Raw genomic sequence first — 16148 nt, 5'->3', positions numbered from 1 at the left:
TTTGACAGACACATACAAATCTTATGCGTATGTTACTTATGTACAAATGTTTGACAGACAACACTTAACAATGGATTGTGTCATCAAAAAAGCTTCTCCTCACAAAGTGATAGTGCCACAAAGCTAGGTGGAGCTAAATGCGATGTCATGTAGCATAATTAGCTGTATCTCCCTAGTTTAGCTGGAAATACAGCACCGTCTTGCGTATGTTACTATTTGACAGACATTTCAAGAAAATTTTTAAAATTGTTATATGTTCAAAAAAGATGGCAGCCACTTACAAATTGATTATAATATGGAGAAATGAAGTTATTTACAAAAGATTTACCCTTTAATTTATGCTTCAAGTCTTTGTTTATAAAAAACTGAGGGACTTCAAAATCAATCAAAAGTTTGACAGACAATAGTAACATACGCAAGGCAAACTTTTAAATCCTTTTTTTGATCTGTTAACTTATAATTCATAATGCCTCTTTCTGTTTTTTTGATTGGTTTACTGCACCATTTTGGGAAACAGGTCACATGAATTTCTATAAGGATCCATAAAAAAATTAAAAGCTGTTGAAAAAAGGCGTCTCTTGGCATGTTACAAATAAAAGTGTAAAAATAGGCATTTTTACAGCTATTTTTATTTTTTTTATTATTTAGAGTGAAAGGATTTTACTTAAATTGTGTATGCTATGTCTTTACTACCTAAACTTGCCACTAAACTAGCAAATATTCCATTTCTATAATTATTATTTTTTAAAAGATGTCAAAATATATGGCTATAATATGACACCTTAGCATATTTTGAGCCAGTGGCATGTGGCGTATTGCGGTATGAGAACAAAAAATTTGCAATTCTGTGTGACATTGGCAAATTGCTGTGTTCCTCAAAACTGCGCTTTAGAGAGTACTTGACTGACTGAACCATACGTTCCGCAGCTCCGTTTGTAGCTGGGTGATATGGTGGACTTGTAACATGGTTTATATTGTTCATGCGCAAGAAAGTTTCAACTTCGTCTGACACAAGCTGTGGTCCGTTATCAGACACAATGACTTTAGGTAACCCATAGGCTGCAAACCAAAGTCTCAGTTTGTTGCATAACTGGGTTGACGTTGTGGATGACATGGGGAAAACTTCAGGCCACTTAGCATGTGCATCGGCGATAATCAAGAAGTTATGACCACGAAATTCCAAAAATCAATGTGTACACGCTCCATTGGAGCAGTTGACCACCTCAAGTTTGGGACTGTGTAGCTTGTGGTTGCTTTCTTACACTAAGACAAATTTGGCAGTTCTGTACCATATCATGAATGTCATTATCAAGTCTGGGCCACCAAACATAACTTCTGGCCAGGCTTTTAGTCTTACAAATTCCTTGGTGTCCATCATGCAATTCACACAAAATACGCTTCCGTGGCGTTGGGAATAATAACACGTCTGCCCCATAGCAAACAATTGTCTTCCACTGAAATTTCTAACTTGCGGTGGAAGTAGGGCTCAAGCAATTTGTCTACATTTGCTGGCCAGTGTCCATGTAGAGTAAAGTCTAATACTTTAGACAGAATAGGGTCCTTTTTCGTTGCTTGTGCAATCTCACCACTTGTGACGGGTAACTCATCAACATGCGACACAGCGTAAATGGCTTCTTCAATATGGTGGGTGAAGTCTGCGGTACTAGGCACTGGTAATCTAGACAGCGCATCCGCGTTTGCATGGTTGTGTGTGTTGCGATATTCAATCTCATATTGATGAGCAGATAAAATTATGGCCTAACGCTGTAAACGCTGCGGCAAGTGGAGGAATGCCATTTTGGGTCCCAAAATTGTCACTAACGGTTTGTGATCAGTAATCAAAGTAAACTTCCTACCGTATATGTACGAGTGAAACTTTCGGACTCCAAAAATCAACCCTAAGGCCTCTTTTTCAAGTTGGGAGTAATTTTGCTCTGCTTTTCGTGACTCAGCAAAAGCGACAGGGCGTTCTTCTCCATTTGGCATTATGTGAGACAGAACCGCTCCTACTCCATAAGGAGATGCGTCTGCTGCTAAGCGCAATGGCTTATTTACATCATATGGGCTAGTACTTCGGCAGATGCCAGTGTGGCTTTTGCTTGTTCAAACGCTGCCTTGCACTCTGCACTCCAGTTCCATACTACAGAAGCCTTGAGCAGCTCATTCAATGGCTTTAGCATTGTTGATAAGTTAGATAAAAATCTGGAATAGTACTGAAGCATACCCAAGAAACTGCGCAACTCAGATACGTTCTTGGGTTCTGGGGCATTGATAATTGCAGTGACTTTGTTGGGTGTTGGATGGAGACCATTTGCATCGATAAGATGTCCCAAGTACTGGACTTGTGGCTGGAAAAACTCACACTTTGAAACCCCGGTGGGTTCAGTCTTCACTGACAATGTGTACGCATGATGGTTCCAATTAGGGGTACTTTTCAAGAAATGTCCGCGGAATTTTCGAGGACAAAATTGTTCGCGATTGTCCAAATTAGGGGTGTTTTGGAGCAAAATTGTCCTTGAAATGAAAAATAGGGTGTATTTCTATGACTTTCGTCCGCGTTTTACCGCTACAGTTTTCGTTATTGTCCTCATTTCCCCGTGAAATAGGGGGGAAATTCAAAAGCGTCCTTGAAATGGTAAAAATAGGGGTATTTATTTCGGAAAAATGTCCTTGATTCCTCGTGATAAGGGGGCGAAATGAAAATGCGTCCTCAAAATGATAAAAATAGGGAGGTATTTGGGGCAAATTTTCCTTGATTTCACGCAAATAGGGGGTAAAATTGCTGCAAATGTCCTCGATTCCCCGTGAAATAGGGGTCATTTTCAAATCCTGGAACGGTCATACGTCCTACCTTTAAATACAAACTGAACCCACCGGGTTTGAAACCTTCAACCGTAAGCCATGTGTCTCCAACCGTTCCAATACTTGGTCCAACCGACTCAAATGCTCTTCCTCCGTACTTCCCGTGATCAAAATATCATCCAAATAGCACAAAACCCCATCTATTCCTTGTAATACTTGCTCCATGGCTGCCTGGAATATGGATGGCGCTTGCTATACCATAAGGCAATCTGGTATACTGAAATAAGCCCATGTGTGTACTTATTGTTACATACTGACGAGAATTTTCATCCAATATCATTTGTTGATATGCTTGAGAAAGATCCAATTTAGTAAACAAGGTACCCCTGCAAGTGCTGCAAACAAATCCTGAGGGTTGGGGAGTGGGTATTTTTCAACATACAAAGCATCATTTAGTCCCACCTTAAAATCCCCACAGATTCTAATTGACCCATCACTCTTTACTACAGGTACCACTGGTGATGCCCACTCACTGTGTGTTACTGGTACTATAATACCTTCTTTTGTAGGCGCTCATACTCTTGTTCAACTTTCTCCTTTAAAGCATACGGTACAGGGCGAGCTTTCCTGAATTTGGGTACTGAGTTCTCTTTAACATACAAGGATGCTTTAATGTGTTTCATGGTGCCAAGACCTGACTTGAATATAGGCCCATGTTTAGACAACACTGTGTCCAACTCTGAAACATGCATAATATTTGCAACAAACAAATTCTCCCAATTCAATCTTATGAATTGTAACCAATTTCTACCCAATAATGCAGGTTGACCATGCTCAACTTTGGCCACAACTAAAGGCAAAACATATTTTTGCTCCTCATAGCACACTTCAACCATTGCCTCACCCAAAAGGGGCAGTGGTTCTCCAGAATAGGTTTTGAGACCATCTTGTGGCGGTGTCAATGTGACATGTCCAAATTTGTCACGGAACAGAGTTTCTGGAATGATAGTTTTAGCAGAACCGGTATCCACTTCCATCTGTACTGGTGTGCCAGCAATATTCATCATAACAACAATTGGTTTTGTTGATTTCTTTGTATCAACATGGCCAACACGCTCAACATCAACATGGTACAACCCTAATGTGTCAAAATCCTGCATCATGTTACATGTACCTGCGCTTTGTTGACATGGACATCCGGAATGCACTTCTTGACTAGCATTTCCAGCTACCTGTACATTACCATGATTACTGACATTTTGACAACTATTTACATTTGACTCATGACTATGTGATTGCGATTCATCAACATAATGTGTATGACCTGATTGACCTTTCTTCTGACGGCATACCTTAGCCAAATGTCCTTGTTGTTTACAAAAATTACACTTATACTGTCTGTATTTACAGTCTGAGGGTGTATGACCTTGCTTTCCACATCTGTAGCATGTAGACGAACTGTTACTTTGACTATTTGGTTTACGGTTACTACTAGCACCGTTACTGGATTTATTATAATTTTGGTGTCTCGTCTACTACCCCTACATAGTTAGTTACACTTGTACTACTACTACTGGTATTAAACCGCTGCGCACCCTGTTTAGCTGCTTCCGCTGCGTCGCTGTATCTAGGGCCATTTGAAAAGTCAGATCTTTTACTGTAAGTAATTTGCGCTGAGTATGAATATCACGGAGACCACACACCAAACGATCGCGTAGTGCTTCATTTAGGAAGTTACCGAATTCACACTTATAACTAAGCCTTTTTAGTTCAGCAGCAAAATCGTTCACACTCTCACCCCCCTTCTGGTCATGTTGCCAAAACTCAAATCTCTCAGCTATTATCGCTGGTTTTGGGTTAAAGTGTTCCACTAAGACCTGCTTTAATTGTGTATACGTTTTGTCCTCTATCTTATCAGGCGCTACCTGTGTTTTCAGCAACTTGAAAGTTTCATGATCGACGTGCGTGATCAGATGTGACTTCTTGTTTTCTGTAATCCCGTTCGCTGCAAAATAGTGTTCCAACCTTTCCGCGTAAGTTTCAAAATCCTCTGCAGTTTTGTTGAAAATCGGGATATCTCCAAGTGCACGTTGGGCAGCCATCTCGTCGCCAGTGTTATATCCTTTAGTCGGGGTTTAACTATTCCGGCTAAGGAACTATTTAGTGGACAAAAGACCTCAATCAAAACGACAACAACCAGCCATTTTAGTAGCACATGTCAAAAGCAATTTATTGAGGGCCAAAGGTCACAAGGCAAAAGGTCACTTAATTAATGGGAGATGAGCTCTGTGTAGTAGCCCAAAGGTAAACAAGAACAGCTGACTTTCGGTCGCTGATGATTAGATGATTAATATACTACATTTAACTTTAACGTCTAGAGGATTATAGAGGATTATGTATTCAAAACCAAGGTGGTTTTGAATACATAATCCTCTATAATCCTCTAGACGTTAAAGTTAAAGTAATGTCATTTCGCAAGCTCTCTATTGTAAAGCCTCAAACAAACTTCGCCAGTTCGTGTAGGCCTACTACAAGCTTTTAAAATTTTTATGAAATCTTGACTTCAAAGAGCTGATTTTCCGTTAACTTTTTTGAAGCCTCCGAAACAAACTGTTCAGCAAGCTTGAGCAAATATAAATAAAAGAGCTCATCCAATCTATTTATCAAAATGTAGCAAAGTAGATCCTCAAGTCACTTGTTTTTAAATCATGGAGATATATATCACCGTTTGAAAATGGGACCCAATACAAACTTTCCGTTAACAATTGAAGCCTCCGAAACAAATGAAGCCTCCGAAACAACAGTAAACTTAATTATCATCTATGCATATCTAAATTGGTATGTTCCATATTGATATCTGCATTGTAATTGTTGCATGATATGTGCAGAATGTCATAAATTTAAAAAAATTGATATTATGGTTAATGCTTGAAAAATGTACTTATATTCAAGAAAGCCTGTTTCTGAGGCTTCACATGCAAATAACACCATACTTAACAAATGGGTGAAAAAATTATCATGTTATAAATCTGCAATATCTGCCGCATAGAATCATTGATTCAATACACACAAGAAAATAACAGCTTATATGATCCCAACAGTGTTGTTTTCAAAAAAACTACTTCTGCCATGTTTAACCATTGTAAACATGAAGCCTCCGAAACAAAAAAAATGACTTGCTGTGATAATTTAATTTTTGTCACAACTGAAATTCAATACTTAAGCAAAGCATGAAAATTGGTAATTGTGATATTTTTTACCTATTTTTTCATGTCAACTTGTAGTAGTTAGCCAAATATTTTACTTTTATGATCACCTGTGTTGTTAACTGAAGCCTCCGAAACACAAATCGCTTGAATTGCCAATTCTAAAAAATAACTCCAATTTCTGTGAAACTTGGCTGGGAGGTTCCTTTCATCAAGTAGTATTTGTACATGAAGTTAGACATTTAAATTATTTTAGGAACCCAATTAAAACTTAAAAAATATGTTTAAGGTTGGGAAATTTCCATTGCAAATGACCCTTGATGTTAAAAATTTTCAAAATTGCAATTACAAACATAGCAAAACATGGTATAAAATTTAACTTATATCTGTTGACTTACTTTGGAATGGGATTTCACATGTATTCCAGCTTTCATGTCATAATTTTCTGAGCTTATGTAAAATACATTTTTCTTAGATTTTAACCAAAATGTTATGGAAATGTCAAATTTTTTATCAGAAATCAAAAGGTTTAAGCCTTGAAACACTATTTTACTGGAATTTAAGTTGCTTCTATGCATGATTACAGTAAACAGAAACATATTTAAGTGGTTTGAAATTTTGACCCTAAAAATCAAAAGTTACACCCTTTACTGTGAAAATGACCTTATGAAAAGGCTAGCAACTCTGTGGTCTTATACATTAATTGTATTTTTGAAAGCAATGGCTGAAATGGGCAGCATAAAAGAATATCCTCTTCTTCTTCCTTGTAAGTGCCTCCCTCATATTATAATGAGTATTATCGTACTGCGTACAGACAAGCTGTACTTATTTTTACTCTGGAACCTAGAATAGATGAGTGTATTTTTGAAGTGCAGTCAACAGTACCGGGATGATCCCCTGCTCTTTTCGAATAGCCTGTGATGACGTTCTTTAACGTATTGTAGTGTACACTGTATTAATGTCAGAAATACATGTACACGGGACCGACGGCTTAAAAGTGCCCTCCGAAGCACTAAGCAAGTAGAGTGAAGTGCCTTGCTCAAGGACACAAAGAGCCAGCTGAGCTCAGGCGGACCTGGGATTCAACCCTTGACCCTTAACCGATAGGCCACGCTCCCCCCCCCCATTTTACTTTGCCACTCATGTTGCATAATTTGTTTTCTATTTCAGGCAAATGAGATGAACATGGCTGAAGATCTTCTGCAACTTCTAGAATGCCACATCTGCTCAGAGGTGTTTGATGATTCTGACAGAAAACCGAAAGTGTTGCCATGTCAACATACATTCTGTTTAGCATGCCTGAGGAAGATGGCAAAAACAAAGTTTAACCCGGATAGCAACGGATTCTTTCGTTTGACATTAGTAAGCATAATTAGCATTGTTATTTATAAGGCAAAGAAAAATAAGGCTCACTTCAGCATCCTGCGTAAACATATAATTTGCATTTAAGGCCAGAGTAATGGAAGACACATTCGTTCACGCCCGAATTTGAGATTTCTTGATATTTATCAACACTAACATGTATTCTTTCACTTGAAACTGATAAAATACAACTTGCTAATATTTACTCGTATTTTTACTTGATTTGTTTCACTCTTTTCAACTCTAAAAGTCACATGGCTCAAGACAGCTTAGTAAATTGGCGGAAATAATGAGTCAGAAATGCTTGCGAATGCGAAATATTGTGATTACGCGCGTGATTCGCGGCGCGTCACGCAACGCAACTCTGTCCAACGCAGTCAAGGCGCATTCGGTATGTTGTTCACGCCAGCAAATGTGGTGTAAACAAAACAACAATTTGCAGTCAAAATGCCACTTGGATTTTTTAATTATTTTGAATTTTGGCACACTGAAAGCAGACATTATAGATTTATTGGTGCAAAAAGATGCATATTTAGACCATGCACCAGATACAGCTTTTCCAAGCGTGAAAGTCATACCGTTTTAAAATATAAGGACGTTTTGTGCATAATTTTGACATTTTTTTTACTAAAACGTCGATTTCTCAGAGTTCACTTTTGACAATATTGCAAGATTTTTGTGACAAGATAACTCGAAAAATATGCAAGCAAAAGGTAAACTTTTTGCACTATCGTTTAGAGTACATCAAAGCCTAGGGAAGATTTTCTCATTTTTTCTAAATATTTGTTTTAAACAAAAATATACACCATTATGTGCAATTATTAGCTTAATAGAGTGACAAAATTGCTTTTTTCACATGTTTTTTTCAATATTTCGAAAAAAAGAGACGAATTTCAAAAAAATAAAAAAAGCTTCCCTAAGTTCATGTCTCTTCTTCATGAAAAGCTAACTGATTCTTTTTTTCTCCGAACGGATTTTTGTTGTCACCAAAAAAATGGGGTAAAAAAGTGAATTTTTGTGATTTTTTCAAAAACTCGAGATTTTTTAACAAATCTGACATCACCATGGGATTCCTTGACTCATTTCCTTTCCAAAAATGTATAGTTTTATATACTTTTGACATACAATTCAGAAATAATGATGCTCGAAAAGGTCCATGTTCTCTCCCATTACACTGGCCTTAAGTGGGATTTTCCTTGTGCTTTCAAGGTGATAAATTGCTGATTTTTTTAAATTGTCAGCAAAAACAACATTGAACAAATTAGCTGTTTTTGGGGTGAGAAAAAGATGTGAATCAAAATTTCGATTTTAAAAGAAATCCTGCATTGTGTATTACACATGACAGTGCCACCAATTGGCTACTCCACTCTAGCAAACTTCTGATACTGATAGCGTAAAACAGCTTTAAGCTCAAACAAGTGGACAATGACATGTGTGTACCTTGATCTTGTAAAAAAACATTTTGATAACACTTATGAAAGAAGTTGCTTAGAGATTAATGACTGACTATGATTTTGTTATAGTGCTACAGTAGTGACAAAAATCAATGTATGCCCCCTTGTGATTTGCATATGCATGCTCGATTTTGGCTACATTTTGTACAGAGAAATTCTTCTAATTATACTTGGCACTGCTGACCAGCAGTGCCTGATTTTGTTATTATGGTTTAAAAAAATTACCAAAATCAGAAGTAAAAATCCATCATTGGCAGCCAAGAATGATGCGTGTGTATGACACAGTAATACGTGAACGTGAATTCAGGGCCATACATTGACAAAAGTCAATGCATGAAATGCATAAATCGAAGGTCTGCTGATATTGGCTCATTGCCTCATGAATATTAATACCACTTATGGGGGTACTACACCCCTGGCCAATTTTGTGCCTATTTTTGCATTTTTCTCAAAAATTATAGCACATTGGTGACAAGTAAGATATATTATAGAGGCAAGGACTACAGCTACTGTACTGAAAATTCAGCAACTCAAAGCAAGTAGTTATTGATTTATTGATCAAATATTGGTTTTCCCTCATTTTGACTGTAACTCTACAACTGTTGTCTGCGCTGAAATAAAATTTCCAGTGCAGTAGTTGTAGCCCCTATAATATACATATCTTAATTGTCCCCAATGCGCTATAATTTTTGAGAAAAATGCAAAAATAGGCACAAAATTAGGCAGGGGTGTAGTACCCCCTTAATGAATGACTCTTATACAATGTAGAACTTGTTTGATTGCTGGAAGCTGTATACGGTAGTTAGAGATTTTGTGTAATAGTTTGTGAATAAACTTGCTTATTTTGTTAAAATCTTTTCCGCCAGATCACAATCAAGTGTCCAGAATGCAGCCAAGAATTCAACGCTCCCGACGGAGGAGTGGCCAACTTCATCAACAACTTGACCATGATGGAACTCTTACGGGTCATTCCTCAAACTACAGGAGAATCTAGCAGTTCAGCAGACCTCAAGAGGTGTTTGTCTGGACGTCTACAACGGCTCCAAACCAAGTTGTCACAGGTGGCTGAGGTCAGAGCAAAACAGGTGTCATCGTGGGAAAAGGAGGTAAACTAGAGGTTGTGTAATTGATCTTTACTATACCTCATAAATATTTATTAGGTAATCCATACATCTTATTGGTTAATAACGCCAGCATCTGAGTACGGTATTTTGACCCCGCGCCTGTGCAATTACTCGCACGCGGGGAAGTAGTATAAACTTCCGCACCCCTACTACCTCACGGTGTCTCGACCCAACGAGTCACCGTTCCTTCAGACGTAGCATTGTGCTACATGACGGCAATTCTGCAGATGTGTCTATCATGAAAATGCTGCAGTAATTTCTCTGAGATTACCGATGGATAATAACACACGAATTTGACGTTTTATGAAACAAAATGTTATTGATGGAGTGTTAGAAAGAAAATTAGAATAATATAGGTCAAAATGTAAATATTAATTGAACAGAAATCCTGCAATAAAATCAGATAAGCAAAATATAAAGCTTATTTACCATACCGGTCGGCACATTGACTAGTACTGGTGTGTTTTGATTTTTGTTTATGATTTTACCATGATAGTGAAAATATTTATGAGGTATAGTAAAACAAATACAACATGTTCCATTTCGTGGAAGTATTTAAAACTACTGGTCCCTTGGTGTTGGATGATTTGACTACTTCCCTCTGCTGACGCGTCAGGAAGTAGTCAAAACATCCATCACCTCAGGACCAGTAGTTTTGACTACTTCCCCTCAAAACATGTTGTATTTGTATAATATATACCCTTAATTATAAAGCCATAATGTACAATCTTATAATATGAAATTGGTTAATATTTTTTCAAACTTGATTTTGGCATATTTGTAATGTTTACACATATGTCCCAACTTACACATAATTATGTAAATGGAATCAGCCAAATTTGCTGTGTTTTTCATGTCAACAGATACAGATATTTTTAAATATCCTCCATGTAAAATGGCCAAAATAGCCAGTGGAGTTTATTTCATTTTACCTTGTCAACGGTTATTTCAGCTTAATATTGACACAAACCTATCCTAACAGTTATTACTTAAATATTATTTCAGCATTTTGAGTGAAGAATTACCAAAATTAAACCTGATGAATATCATACATTATGGCTTTTTAAAGGAATAGTCAGAGATTTTTCAACAAAATAGTTTACCTAGTCACTGCATTAAATAATTAACAAACATATAGACAGGGGGTCCAGTACCCCTTGGCCCCTCCACACAATCATATATAGCTCATGCTAATTTCATGGGAACCCACCACAACAACTACTTAACTTTATAACTGTGAATATGACCATGTTTTCAAAGTCAACAGCCTCATACAAACTTTAAAGGTGGGTGGTTGATTATGACACATGCTGTTTTCTACCTCATCTTGAGGCCACATTCATATTCCATGAGTTACATTGATTCAGCAGTTGCAAAAATGTGTACCACAGTTGCCCATAGGGTATTGCTATCGAATTTGAGCCCTTTTCATTCCCAGTATGCATCATTTTTGCCTATCAATCGCTATCAGCAATATACCCAATAGAACCGCAGTAAATGATGACCTCTGGGTCATAACCACCAAACTACCATATTTTTTACCGTGCTGCCTAATCGAAACATATTTCACACCTGAAATTTCACAGGTGTTGTGAGAAAAATATGAGCTTTCACCTCATACCAAATCTTAAATTCACTGAAAACTGTCAGTGTTTATACTTTTGTTAAATTCACTGAAAACTGTTGGTGTTTCTTTTGATTTTTGACAAAAAATCCTGCACAACATACTCCACTAATGATAGAAATCTCATTGTGTTTTACAATAACACTTTGTTTTCAGGTATCTGACAGCAGAGCAACTATCCAAGCCATGTTTGCTGAGTTCCACCGTGCTTTACACGACAGAGAGAACTCATTCCTCAATCAACTAGATGAGTTTAACCAAACCAGAGACTCGTTAGTGCACAAGACCATGACAAGAGCTTATGAAGTCCAGATGCAAGAGATAGTAGAATTCTGTTCCAGAACGGAAGAGATGATCAATGAGAAATCTTTCAAGGTAAGACAAACAAACAAAATGGAGGAGTTGGAAAAGGTGTGACATTTTACTGATTTATAGTACATATGTCAAATTAGCTTACAAGCATAGAATAATCACTATCAATCTGCATGTTTCTACTGGGGAACGGTTTGGCGGGCAATTAATGTGGTTTAGTAGAGTGTTACCGGTTAATGTGCTCAGTGGAAACAGATCGGTTCAGAGTGATGCGGAGTGGACACCCGGCAACCATGATCCACCTCATGAGGTAGACCATGTGGTGTAACACCCGGTATTTCTGCCAGTGGAAACACAACGGTTAACGGTTGCTGGGTGTTGAACTTCTTTTATGTACAGTTGTACACTTTATGTATCACATTATGACCTTAAAAGCAGCTTGGGGTCAGGAGAATATTTTCAGCACTTCTGGAACACACCACAACCCTTATTTTAAGCATCAGTAGAAACATGCTGGTTGTTTCCTGAATCGGATTGTGAGTTACCAGTAATACCGGGTAAAAATACAGAGTGCTCAGTGTAAACACGCAAATAGTGATAGTCAGTAGAATGAAAATATATTCTTATCAGACTAATAAGAATACATTTTCATTCTACTGACTATCACTATGATAGTGATTATTCTATGCTTGTAAGCTAATTTTAGATATAATGTATGCAGGGTCTTATAATTAGCTATAGACTTCTACATCCCATTGGGGGTTCAAATAGTTCAAATATGTGTTGTTATGGCCTTGCAAATCTGACCTACTATAAAGGTCAATTAGCTTTCTCAACACCTACAATTATAATGTAGCATCTGTCAAAGGCATTCAATTTGCCCATCCTAGGAGCAAACACCCTGTCTAAAATAACGGGCAGACGGGTGGCTAGCTAAGACCCAAATGTATGGGTAGTGAGAATCTGATGTGATCAAGGAATTAAAATGTAGAAGGCCTCAATATCTGCATTTAGGAGATGCAGGGATAGAGTGTGTCTCTATATGTGTACCCTTCAATTTCTTTTTAGTGCATAATATTATCTAAAGCCATATTGATTGTTGGTTGTCATTTTGCATACATTGCACAAAGCTTTGTTTTAAAGCAAAGCCTTCTAAAACTTACCAGAGAAGACAGTAACCCAATATGGCAGTTTCCATAGTGTTCTTTACATGTATTTTTCCTTTACTTTCTGTGAGCAACACTGAGCATGATCAAATTCATTCAATTTCTGACAAAGATGAACTCAAAATAAACTTGGGAGACACCAGAAATATATGTGGAGTGTATTGATAATGCATAGGCCTAATTGCCACTCCTGAGTTCCACATGCAGGACTTTCAGACATGTTCACTTCATGTAGGATTGATTCATTTTCCTTGATGGTGGATGCATTTATTATATGTGACCTGCTACCACGAAATCAGCGTAAAGTCGCAAGGTATTAGTCACTCAAAACGCCCTGGCTACTGTGTTGGTGTTCACTCATCTGTTAAAGCCACTAAGTATGAGGGCACAATGGGCCATTCACGAAGGATAATACTACTGGCTTGTACAGGTGGCGGCAAACAAAGAACATCAACTTAGTCAGACCAAATATATCGAAACTACCAACTCGGCTAAATGAGCATAAAGTCGCAGCGACTTTACGCTGATTTTGTGGTAGTAGGTTTGCTTCTGTTCTTCAACATTTTAGGGAATAAGAATGTTACATGTATAAGAATAGCAAAAATTGTGGGATTTCTTTCTTGTGTATGAAATAGGTTAAAACTGTAGAAGTTGGGTAAATCAATGCTCTTATAACCTTGTCCGGCACACATGCCCATGCCCCTACATGCTCATGCATATGATACATCTATTATAGCACATGTGCATTAATTTGTCCAATTTCTCAATTAAAAACTAATTTGCAGTTATTAGTGCATAGTTCATCAATTCATACTTCTTTTATTTACAAAACATTTGTATTTCCAGATTTCAGAGCGTATGATCTCAGAGAATCTTAACAAATGTTTAGAGATAATGGAACAACTTGAAGGTGCTGGCACAGATGAAACAAATGGTAAAAAATGGAAAGTTCAATTCCATCCATGTGCAAGAGACACACTACAGGTAGGTCACTTGTGCCAATTAGCCAATCATAAATTAATGTCTTCTGCTTGGGATCAGGGGTAGCGCTAGGTTGCTTTTTGGGGTCCCGGACCCACCAAAATAGAGTCTGGACCCCCTGTTTTTAAATTTTCTGCAAGTTCAGGGGTCCCTGCAGACCCTCAGTTTTTCAATCTAGCGCTATTGCAGACATACTATTTATGCTGCATTTGTGCAACTCGGACTCACCAAACTCTACTCCAGACCCCCTGCTTTTTAATTTTCTGCAAGTTCGGGGGTCCCTGTGGACACTGGAGTGTTTAGTTATAGCACTACCCTGCTTGGGATGAACAATATACAGTATGTTCGGCTTATAATTGGTGGAAAAAATTGAACTCATAACATTGTGTATTGATATAGAATGATGTGCACATATTTGGTCACAGCACTTCGCGTAATGCGTGATTGGTGCAGGCTTATGCGAATTTATGTGAGTGTAATTTTGCACTTTATTGATTCACGATGTAACAAATAATTTTGGCCAATTATAAGCTAAGCAAGACTGGTCAATATTAACCCAGTACATCTTACCATTTCTTACCACTAGACTACCTAGGGCTGAGCTGGCTATATTTTAATCTGATAAACAAAAAATAATTTCATTATGTTATCTGTATTATATAAACATTGAATGTGATATCATATTATTCAGTCGACAATGGCACTGCTTAAATTATTTCATAATGGAGTGTGTGATTGGTTCCCACATACAGGGGAGTGTGTGCTTTACACACTCCCCCATATTTCTAGGATGTAAAAGGGAGTCATGTAGGGTAAATACGTGGTAGTGGGTATTTTAATAAATGTTAAGACCATCTGTTAACAGTTAATTTGACACCATATACAAGTATGCATGGGTTGGTGTTTTATGTTGTTTGTTTACAATCATTTCTTTGCAGTATTATATTTTTATAAACACTGAACAGTCTATCTGCTATTTCAAACTTGTCAACAAAATTTTATTTCCAGGCTGCCATTGACATGTTCGGTCGATTAGTACTAGACTCTCCGCAAGCCAGCAGCCAACAAGTAAAGCAACAGGAAACATCCAGACCTAGACGAGTCTACACAAGAGGTTACTTGCTAGCCTTCCAAACCAAGTGCTTAAACCGTCCAGATAATCTGCCATATATACAAGGAGTGACATTGAACCAACCAGAAATACAGGTATGTTAGTGATGTAAAGTTGAACTCAATGATAAGAAACCAAGTCAACAAATAAACATCTTGCATGTACTCAGTATATTCTTTCATATTATATTGTTAGGACCAGGGATCTAAAAGGACTTCAAATCTGGAGTACCATCTGTTTGTCTAATATTTAATTCATGAGTCTTTGAATTGCAGACAGTTTCCTGATCAAGATATTATGCAGAAAATGAAACAAGTTGAAAATGGGGGTGGGGCAAAGAGTGGTGATATAGTAGTGCGACCAGTTACATCATAACCAGGTGTTAGCTCCTATAGGCAAAATATTTAATTCTTGATCATGAGAGCCAACTTGGGTACGCAGGGATTTGCGTTGAGCGTACTACACAATGCAAGCACATCTTTTAACCCTATATTCTATTACCCCCACAAAAGTGGTATATTTAATTGGTGTGGAGGTATCATATTAACTACTGCATTGCAGTATTATCGGTTGGGTAAAAACCAATAAGTGTCATACCATTGGCAAGCTTGGACTGGAAGCTTTTAGAAAAGCAAGTTTAATAATTAATTATGTAAATTTTATGCAAATTAACTCATGAATAATTAATGAGCTCATAGCCAAATATGATGAAAAAAATTTTGATATACATTTTTGAAGTGCATGCGAACATCAATGTGGTATTTTCATACAGTTTTAAATACACTGCCGTGTTTCTACATATAATAAAAAGAAATTAGATTTAAAAGTTTATGGACATTTTTGGGCTATTTTTTGTGCATGGTTAAAATATGAAAGTTTCCAACATTTTAAACCATTTTATGGTGTGTAAATAGTAGTTATATTAGGAAAAAAAGGTTTTTTGTTGATAGAGAAGTGATAAATTATGAAAACTGTTCAAAAGATAAGACCTTATTTTTGTATATAG

At 37.2% G+C, this 16148-nt stretch overlaps 2 protein-coding genes across 2 annotated transcripts in view; one reads left to right on the top strand and one right to left on the bottom strand.

Annotated features, from left to right (window-relative positions):
* LOC140157313 (uncharacterized) overlaps window positions 1-16148 on the top strand; it is a 29867-nt gene that overhangs the window by 4300 nt on the left and 9419 nt on the right. The window contains exons 2-6 of the mRNA XM_072180457.1: window positions 7179-7370; window positions 9691-9930; window positions 11729-11947; window positions 13897-14034; window positions 15040-15237. Coding sequence (XP_072036558.1) covers window positions 7188-7370; window positions 9691-9930; window positions 11729-11947; window positions 13897-14034; window positions 15040-15237 — 978 coding nt within the window. The 5' untranslated portion in view covers window positions 7179-7187. The remainder of the gene's footprint in view (window positions 1-7178; window positions 7371-9690; window positions 9931-11728; window positions 11948-13896; window positions 14035-15039; window positions 15238-16148) is intronic.
* Window positions 4356-4904, bottom strand: LOC140157930 (uncharacterized). The gene has a single exon (XM_072181179.1). It carries the CDS (start codon window positions 4902-4904, stop codon window positions 4356-4358), a length of 549 nt encoding a protein of 182 aa, XP_072037280.1.

This window comes from Amphiura filiformis, chromosome 7, assembly GCF_039555335.1.
Source record: "Amphiura filiformis chromosome 7, Afil_fr2py, whole genome shotgun sequence".
In the NCBI taxonomy this organism is placed as follows: Eukaryota; Metazoa; Echinodermata; class Ophiuroidea; order Amphilepidida; family Amphiuridae; genus Amphiura; species Amphiura filiformis.
Note: the sequence above shows the minus strand (reverse complement) of the source record. Positions and strands in the feature narration are given on the sequence as shown.